Source organism: Balaenoptera musculus, chromosome 13 (genome assembly GCF_009873245.2).
Source record: "Balaenoptera musculus isolate JJ_BM4_2016_0621 chromosome 13, mBalMus1.pri.v3, whole genome shotgun sequence".
NCBI lineage: Eukaryota > Metazoa > Chordata > Mammalia > Artiodactyla > Balaenopteridae > Balaenoptera > Balaenoptera musculus.
This window is the reverse complement of record NC_045797.1, coordinates 69725819-69735245: the sequence shown is the minus strand read 5'-3', so window position 1 is coordinate 69735245 and position 9427 is coordinate 69725819. Positions and strand designations below refer to the sequence as shown.

Sequence of the window (9427 nt, the reverse complement as noted above, 5' to 3'; positions counted from 1 at the left end):
ATCACCAGGTCGGCTTTCTGGAATAAAATCTTTATCCGTGACCCTCCCACGCTCCTCTCCTCTGAGCCCCAGGAGCACTTGGCCACAGCAGGACAGCACTGAGGGTCACACAGCACGGTGTCTGAGGGGCCTGTGGAATGCTCACCCCAGGTGTTAGAGCCAAGAAAAGGCAGTGTCAGCACCCTGCTGGGCCCACACACCTCTCCCCTGAGGACTGCAGGGCTCCTGAGTCTTGGTGGCAGGTCACTCAGGCACAGAAATACCTCCCATCTGCTTCCACTGGGATAATCAAGGAAGTCCCATTATGCCATGTCTGAGAATGAGGGTGCAGTGGCCCTGGAATGCTTGCGCTGGTGTCAGATGCAAAGGGATTCCCACTTGAGCCTCGGCTCAGCATCATTTCATTCACACAATAGCCTGTGAGAGAGGGGGTGTTGCCCCCACTTTACTGATAAAGACACCAAGGCTCAGAGGTGGAAAGAATTGTCCAACCTCACGCAGCTGAGAAGTGGCACAGCCAGGGTTCAAACCCAGGCCTTTCTGACTCCCAGGCTCTGCTATCTCCACCACACACTCTGCTTGTGGCCCATGTGGGGTGGGGATGACGCAGATCCCGGAGGGCCCTGTGGTGCCTGAGAGGTGAAGCCACTTTCTGCATTCTGCCCAGACTGGCAGGGACAGTCTGACTTGGGACCTACCCCCTGGGACTGTTTCTAGAAGGGGACAGGAGGGAAGGGACCCGAGACTAAGACACTCTTCAAGGCATCGCTGTGCATCAGGGACCTTTACGCCAGAGTGGACACTGGGTTCCTAGGTCACATCTGGAGGTGGCCTGGGAGGGTCAGGGTCTGAAAGCCGCTGCTTCCCACCTCCTGGGAGGCCTCCTGTCTGCGGGACAGGGCACAGGATGTGGGGGACAGCCCCTTTGGAGACGGGATCTAGAATGGGAACCTTGGGTCAGGTGTGTACCCACACCATAGGAATTCTCCAACATTCCAGCACCTCCTGGATTTGATCAAGGGACTCCATCAAGAAAGGGCTCTTATTTCCCCTAAAGGCAAGGCAACCACAGCAGGTTCAAGTACACGGGAGGGTGAAATAGACCTTCCCCGTGAGCCAGCATTTAGACACTTCCTCCCCTGAGGACAGGGTAAACAAGAAAAAACATGTGCCCGTCAGGTAGGCATCTGACAGCTTTCAGAGACCCCCTAAGGGGCCTCTCCTGTGTGCCAGACCAGCTGGTCCCCAAAGAGCCCCTGTGGTGGCCAAATTCATTCCAGGGCTTGGCTGAGTAGCAAAGCAAATAAACCCTGATCGCTGGTCACACACTGTTGCGTCCCGAGGGTGCAGGGGTGCCGAGTAGGGCCAAGATGTCTTGGGAAGCCAGGCGCCACTTGGAAAGACTGCTCAGCGCGTAGCTCTGTACAGCCTGCATCCGAGAGGCGAGAAGAGAAGCTGGGCGGAGGCTCCAGGGAAGGGAGGGAAGGACGTGTATTTTCCTGGTGAAATTCATCCCATTTGGCCTGGTCCCTGCTGTGACATGTGTTGGCCACAAAAGGACTGGCCATCCCAGTCTTGGCATCACTGGCGAATTTAAGCCCTGGAATGAGCAGTTCTTAATAAAAAGTACTTCTATATGACCCTGCACTCAAAAAATGATGAACTGATGGAAAAAGGGAAAGGCTTTTCTTTTGCTTTATTGAATAAACAATATTCTAGAAGTGAGGGAGGGATGGGGACAAAGTCATTCTTCTAATCAGATTTCCCCCAGCGCCTGCAGGGGGTTGAATTCCTAGTTCCAAGGGTCCCCCTCAAGGCTGCCAGGGCAGGTATTTGGGGCCACATCAGCATCCCCAGGAGTGAATCCGAAAGGAGCTGAAAGAAAGAATTCCATTAGCCACCTCGAGCCTGCAGTTGTAAAGCCCCCTCTAATTTCTGGGTTCACACCTCTTGTGTCCCTTTCTCTGAGTGATGGCCAGTTTGCAGCTCTCCCAAGCCAACTCAAAGCCTCCTTTGATCAGATTTAGAATGCAAAGGCTGTCAGAACCTTGTGGTGCTGGAACCAGTGGAAAGAAATGGGAGAGATTCAAAGAAAATACTCAAGGCAGACAGGATTCCAGCTCCAGTCATGTGCTGGGCTGTTATGGAGGAGGAGGAATTACCTCGGTTGGCGGGGGTGGTCCAAGTGTGGATCCTCTTTTAGAGAGTCTGCCCAGGCTAAGCCCTCTGGCAGCCATGTTGGAATGGAGGGCCCTCTGCTCCGACCAGGCGGTTGGAAGAGGGCTGGACACCTGCCTGGAGCTGGCCAATCAGATTCTCTGAGAATTTGGAGCCAGAGCTGAGGGACATTCACTGAGGGTCATTCAGAGCCAAATAGACATAAAGTTGACCGCTGTGGAGGCCACATTTGGCCTCACGTCTGACAAAGCAGAGATTGATGGTTGCACATAAAGCAAAGTCCAGAGTTGCTGAGGACAGAGGCAGAGACTCTGGGCCCCTGACCAGGTGCTCTCTGCAGTCTAGCTGTTTTTGTTCTTTTTTGATTGGTTTGTTAAACCATTTTGAGTGGGTATTCTTCCTTGTTATCAAAATCACCTGGACTGAAGACCAAGGGCAGAATAGGGCCCAGGAGTAGCAGACACAGGCAAACAGATGCAGCTCAGTGCGAGAAGATTGCCCTAAAAGGGCTGTTCCTCATGAAATGGGCTGCCTTCAGTGGTGGTATGTTTCCCACAACTGGAAGGACCCAAATAAGACTGTTACATACAGCCAGTATGGAGACGGCTGATTGTCTCAAAGGAGTTTGGACAGCTAACGACCATTAAGGCCCCTTTCCGCCTGACGGAAGGTTTGGAAATGCTTGAGCTCTTCTCTGAGCTCCATCACCAGCATCTTCCTCCCCGCCGCTCCCCCCCACATTTCCATGCCAATCCCCAGCTCCCAGTGACCACTGGAGGTCCTGGCGGGAGGGGAGCAGGACCAACAGGGGCAAGGGCAACTCCCCAGGTCAGTCCTGCAGCCCATCAGGCTTTGTGTTGGCTGTAGAGGGACAGCACCTGAAGTCTGGACCACCCACGTCGTTTGCAAAGCCTGGAATGCAATCTCCCCTTTGCCTTTTGAAACCCCACTCCCTGTCTCTTTCCAGGTTACCTCATTTCTCAGAAGCTCCAGTTTTGCTGATTCTGGAAGAATCTGCGAATTGCCCTGGAAACTCATGACCTCACTGGGAAGACCAAGGTGTCCCATTGGCCGAGGGAGACTGGGGGGGGCCTTTCTTGTCCCCCACTATGCTGGGCATCCCCCCCTCACTCCAGAACACCTTACTTCATGAAGTCTGGAGATTTGGCCATCGCGTGTTCAAACTCTGAGAAAGACAGCACGTTGTCATTGTCCAGATCTGACTCATTCAGGACCTGGACGGGGTGCAGACGGAGCCAGAGAGCAGAGAATCAGAAAGGGAGATGGCGGCGCAGGCGTGGGGGGCAGGCACCACATGCTGAGTGCTACCATAAGCCAAGCTCTCGCTGGGTGCTTAGCATCCCTGAAGTCCCCTGGGAGGCAGGTGCTCTATCCCTGCCCCAGACACGGACACGGAGGTGCAGAGAGATGAGGTCATGTGCATGGCTGTCTGGGACCTCGTGGGCTGGTCTCATCGTGGGAAGAGTCCTCTTGGTGCCTCCAGGACAAACTTGGCAGTGAGAACGGGTGTGGGGTGATGGACAGGGTGACATCCCCCACCCGCTCTTGTCACCCAGTCACAGGCAGGGGCTCTGCACTGCAAGGGGCTCAGTCAGGGTGGGGAGGCAGCGATGAGCCCTCATGGTTTTATCTGCTCCTAGTTCCCATCCAGACCAAAATGCTCTCATGGTCTTAGGACAAATGGGTCCATGGTTGTCTTCATGTCCTGCCAGACTTTGGACTGTCACTCTAGGACATCTGGGCGTTGTGCTGGAATAATGTAGGAGAGGGGATGTTGTGACGTGTGCATCTGAGGCTGACCTGCTGTTGGCCCCCCTGCCTGCAGTGGCTGCAGTGTTGCTGGGAGGGCCCCTTGGGGTGGGCTACTGACCTGGAGACCCAGGAAGGGAGTCATGATCCTGGAGGAAGGACAGAAAATTGGGAGTAGTTGCTTCCAGTGAGCACACATCCCTCAGTGCCCCTCACCCTGCCTGTCATCAAGAGGCTTCAGGTGATAGCGGGGCCCATGCCAGCCACCGTCCCGCAGCCCAGGGCACACACGTGGCTGGTGAGGTCGGTCAGCAGGTCCTCTGACACGTCGTTGCCGTTGAGCAGTCGCCGGCTGATCCTCTGCAGGTCCTCCTCGTCGATGAGGCCGTTCTCGTTAAAATCTGCAAAGAGGAGGCGGGGCCTGAGAGGAAGGGTGAGAGGAAGGGGGCTTCCTCGGCCTCCAAGAGTCCTGGGGCCATGGCAACAGCCAGGACCTACAGACTCCCACCAGCCCCTGGGAGGCCCTGCAGAGCCCAACTATACCAGGTGGGCCTAGAACCTGGGACTCAGGGGGACCTGGGCAGGCCTAAGGGGTGGGGCTCAGCAATGGCTGGGCAGGCTGCAGGCAAAGGTGGTGCTTAATAATAATAATAATAATAATAGGCATTGATTGGGTCTGTACTACCTGCTCAGACTTTTCCTGAGATCTTCACCTGTTTTAACTCACTGAATCTTCACAATTAACTTTTTATGAGTCTCACTTTACCGAAGGGAAACTGAGGCACAGAGGGTTTTATGGTTTGTCCACACAGCCAGGAAGTGGAAGGGCTGGCATTCAGACCTGGCTAGGCTGGTGCCCGGGTCCCACATCTACCATCATGCTGTGGAAATCCCAACCCTGGAACTTACAGGTCAGTATATCTTTTGGTGGCTAGGAGTTGGGCAGCAAGGAGGAGCAGGAAGCAGCCTGGCTTTGGAGCCAGAGGACCTGGGCACAAGTCCCTGCTCCTGTCACCCTGCATCAGGCACAGAGATGCACCAGGCTGGGTCCTGCCGACAAGGAGCTCCCAGGCTGGGTTGGGGTGCAGGGGAGACTGTCAGGTACCCGAGTGGCTTGGCTCCAGGAAGAGAGGAACAGGCGTCCCAAGGACCCCAAGCGTTTCCAGATGGGCGTGTTCTTGTCTGGTTGGGGTTGGGGCTGTGAATGAGGAAGCCTTCTTGGAAGAAGAGGCATCAGAGAAGGACTAAATGGCTTGGGACTGCAGAGATGGCAATTGGAGGAGGTGTCAGGGTCAGGGTCACTGGGGACAGTGGCAGAGAAGGAACAATGCCAGGTGATCAGTTAGTTTTGAGGGGAGTGGAGGCTTGGGAGAAGGTCAGGAAGGTGAGCCAAACTGCAAAGGGCCTTGAATGCCAGGATGAGACAATTGTACTGACATTCTTGACAGCCCTCCCCTGGGACACCCAACACAGTCCCTGAACCACTCATCAGCCATGTAGTAAATGCAGTCAACTTAGGCAGGTACAATAATTACCACCATGACAAACAGAGGTGCCAGGTTATCGTCTAAGTGCTTTGTATTTCACTGCATTTAATTCTCATAACAGATGCAGAAACTGAGACACACAGAGATTAAATAACCATGTTTACTTCCTTAATCTCATTTCAGCCTATTACCTCATCAATATGCTGATGAATCCCAAATTCGTGTCTCCAGCCTGGGCTTCTCCCTGAACTCCAGGCTCATATATCCACCTGCATTCCTGCCCTCTCTACCTGGAGAACTAACAGTTCTCTTAAACTCAACCTGTCCAAACCCAACTCCTGATACGCCCCCCTCTGCCCTGCCCCCTAACCTGCAGCACTCAGAGCTGCCCCTTGGCGAATGGGTAACTCTACCCTTCCAGTCTCTTGGCCAATCAGGTTGGAGTCATCCTTGACTGTCTTCTCCCCTCCCAGCTCTAGCTCCAGAGGCAGTAAACCCAGCCTGAGGTCTTCTCCTCACTGCACTGCCTCCACCCTGGTCCAGCCACCATCACAGCTCTCTAAGACCCCGCAGCAGCCTCCTAACCAGTTTCCCTGTTCTCAGTCTGCCCCCTTCAGTCTCTTCTCCACTCAGCAGCCAGAGTGGTCCTGTTCATCCTTCACAGCCTCCCATCTCAGCCAGAGGACAGCCGGTCCCGACAGTGATCCCCGAGGTCCACCCTGCCCTCACTCTGCCTCTTTGCCATTCCTGCATCGGGCCAGGCACGCTCCTGCCTCAGGACCTTTGCACTGTGGTTCCCCCCTCCCTGGAACACACTCACCCCAGAGTTCCTTTAGGTCTTTATTCAAATGCCAGCTTCCCCCCAGGGCACTGCTCAGAACCTGTCTAAAATTACACTTCCTGTCCCTTTCCCTGCTTCATTTTCTCCCAACACGCAAGACTACCTAACACACTATATGTTTCACTTGTCAGCTCGTTTATTTCCCTCCACAGAACATAAATTCCACGAGGGCAGAAAGTTTTATCTTTTGGTCACTACTGTATTCCTGGCTCCTAGAATAGTGCCTGGAACAGAGCAGGTGCTCAATGAATATTTGTTGAGTGAGTGAATGAATGAACCACCCAAGGTCACACACTGGTAAGCGATGGAAACAAGAGGAAACCCAGGAAGTCTGACTATAAGGTCAGTCTATGCTCTCAATCACTCATAACTCTAAAATGTCCAATTTTTACCTGGGTCCAGAGTGGAGGAGTGCATTTGCTGATGTCATGGGATCCTTCTGTGGTAGAGCCAAGACTTTTGTCTCTGTTTCCCAAGGAAGGGTATGGATGTGGAAGGTACAACTAAGCACCTAACCCCTTAAGCAGGTGGCTCTCCCCTGGCTGAATGTTGATCGGCCACAGGGACCGGAGGCTAAGGCCCGAGATGTTCATCTGAGCTCTCCCTGCACAGTTCTGCTATGACACGCCATGGGTAATGGATCAGATCCGGTGGGGGGCGGTGCAGTGGGGCCAGCACTGGATTGGAGGGAGTGGGTCCCCGCAGTGACATTGCACTGCTGATGAGAAGCTCTGCAGCCTCTCCCTGAGCCCCCGCATTGTCCCCAGTAGTCCTGCTGGCCCAGCTCCCATATGCAGAGACTGCAGCAAAGCGACATGGCTTTGGTCCCAAGCCGTCTGAAAACAGAATAATTTGCTGGAGTAAAATGTAGTCCTGGACAGTTCCCCTTCTTTGGTTGTGCAAGGGCAGAACAGCCTGGGAAAGGGCTGGGGGCAGGGAGCTCTAGGCTACCGGCCAGCCCATGTGGCCTCAGCAGCCTCATGACCTGCGTCCGGCCCCTCTGGAGAGAGGGGGGTCTTCTTCTTGCTGTTTCCCAGCAACGAGGGAGATTAGAGAGCTGGTGGGCTCAGCCTTCATGTCCCCCCAAAAGCCTCTGACCATCGTCATCCCAATCTCTCTGTCATGTTATTCCTTGCAATTTACAAAGTACTTTCACAAAAATTAGCTCATTTGATTGAGTGAGGCAAGGCAGGCTTTCACCACTATTCCCACGGGAACTGAGGTTGCCTCGGGAACTGAGGTTGCCTCTTCGCCTCTCCCAGCCACTAACATCCCTGTGTCAGATCCTGGGAGGGTGTGGGAAGATCCCCTGCTGGTGCTCTGGCACCTGCCTGAGGGTAATTCACAACTGGTGGAAGCCGTGCTGACTGGAGCAGGAAAGCAGTGCTGGGATGCTGGTCTCTGACAGGTAGAAAGTCTCCCCAGAGGTGCTAAGAGAGGGGGATCGATCAGTTGGAGGCCAGGAGGGTCCCTCAAAGCAGAAACTGGAGCCCAGTAGGTATGTCCTGGTAGGTGTGGCTGGCCTGCTGGACTTGACCGAGAGCCATTCACCCCTTCCTTCTTCCTAACAGAATTGCAATTCTTGTTCACGATGACACCATGTCCATCTTAAAATACTCAACCTTCCAGTCTCCTTTGTGGCTACGCGTGACCATGTAACACAGTTCTGGCCAATGAAGTTATGGCCAAAGTTGCTGGGTGGAGCTTCCAAGAAAGTTTGTTAAAGAAGAGTAGACTTTGTCTGTGCCTTTGAACGTCCATTTTGTCCTTATCCCCTCTCGCGTCCCTTTTTCTTCCTGCCTGGAATGACGAGATGCCTGTAGGCACAGAAAATATCTTGTGACTCTGAGGACAACAGTCTCATTAAAGATGGGAGATTAGGAGGCTTGAAGGAGCCAGGCCCTTGGTTGCTTCTTGGAGCCATTACCTCAGCTCTGGACTGCCTGAATCCAGGATTTTCTTTTTTTTTAAAACAGGGATGTTCTTACACATAACTAAGTGCAATCCTAACTGATACAGTAGGTCAGAGCAGTAGTTCTCAAACTCTGCTGCATCTTACAATCACGCAGGGAGGACTTCCCTGGTGGCGCAGTGGTTAAGAATCTGCCTGCCAATGCAGGGGACATAGGTTCGAGCCCTGGTCCGGGAAGATCCCACATGCCACGGAGCAATGAAGCCTGTGCACCACAACTACTGAGCCTGCACTCTAGAGACTGCAAGCCACAATTACTGAGCCCATGCGCCGCAACTACTGAAGCCTGTGTGCCTAGAGCCCGTGTTCTGCAACAAGAGAAGCCACCACGATGAGAAGCCCGTGCACCGCAATGAAGAGTAGCCCCCGCTCGCCGCAACTAGAGAAAGCTTGCATGCAGCAACAAAGACCCAACACAGCCAGAAGTAAATAAATAAAATAAATAAATTTATATATATAAAAAAAGAATCACCCAGAGAGTTTTAGAAAAGCCCACCAACCAGGGCATACCCAACACCATTACATCAAATCTCTGCAGCTGGGACCCAAGCAACCATAGGTCTTAAAAACTCCAGGGGTAATCCCAGTGTACAGCCATGTTGGAGAATCAATGGGTTAAAGCCATGCTTCTGAAACTTTAAGGTGCAGAGGAACCACCTGGGGGTCTTGTTAAAAGGCAGATTCTGATTCAGTAAGTGGAAGGTGAGGCCCGAAATTCTGCATTTCTAGCAAGCTCTCTGGCAACGTTGATGCTGCTGGTACCTAGGCCACACTTGGCGTAATGAGGGGTTAGAACACTGAGTTAGGTCTTCAGACTTTGGCTAAGAACGATCATCAAGACCATCACCAACACCATCCTCTCCTTTCTTCCTCCTTCTCCTTACCCTTCTTTTTATTCCTCCTCTTCTTCCTTCACTGCTACCACTACCACCTCAATTTATACAGCAGCCATCACGGGCCCGGCACCAGGCTCAGAGATTCACACAGCCCATCTCTAAGCTTGCTGACAGCTCTGCGAGGTTACAAATCTTCCGAGCCCGAAGAGAATTCAGATTTGCCTGAGTCTAGCTGATGAAACCTTGGAGTTTATGAGTCCCTAGGCAGCTATTTGCACTGCTGATTTGCATGAAGGCTCCGTGCTTTTTGTTTTTGTACTTGAGCTCAAGGAGGAAGGAAACT

General features: G+C 53.2%; 1 protein-coding gene across 3 annotated transcripts in view; it reads right to left on the bottom strand.

Annotated features, from left to right (window-relative positions):
- Window positions 1-1678: 1678 nt before the first annotated feature.
- The window catches only part of CIB4 (calcium and integrin binding family member 4), a 97378-nt gene continuing 89629 nt past the window's right edge, over window positions 1679-9427 (bottom strand). For 2 of the 3 annotated variants that reach the window (XM_036873986.1, XM_036873987.1), the window contains 3 exons: window positions 4240-4349; window positions 3325-3413; window positions 1679-1875 (listed from right to left, as the gene is read on the bottom strand). In XM_036873986.1, the coding sequence (XP_036729881.1) occupies window positions 1845-1875; window positions 3325-3413; window positions 4240-4349 (230 nt within the window). In that variant the 3' untranslated portion in view covers window positions 1679-1844. Of the gene's footprint in view, window positions 1876-3324; window positions 3414-4164; window positions 4350-9427 lie in introns of those variants that run through there. The other variant, XM_036873988.1, reaches the window with a different exon arrangement.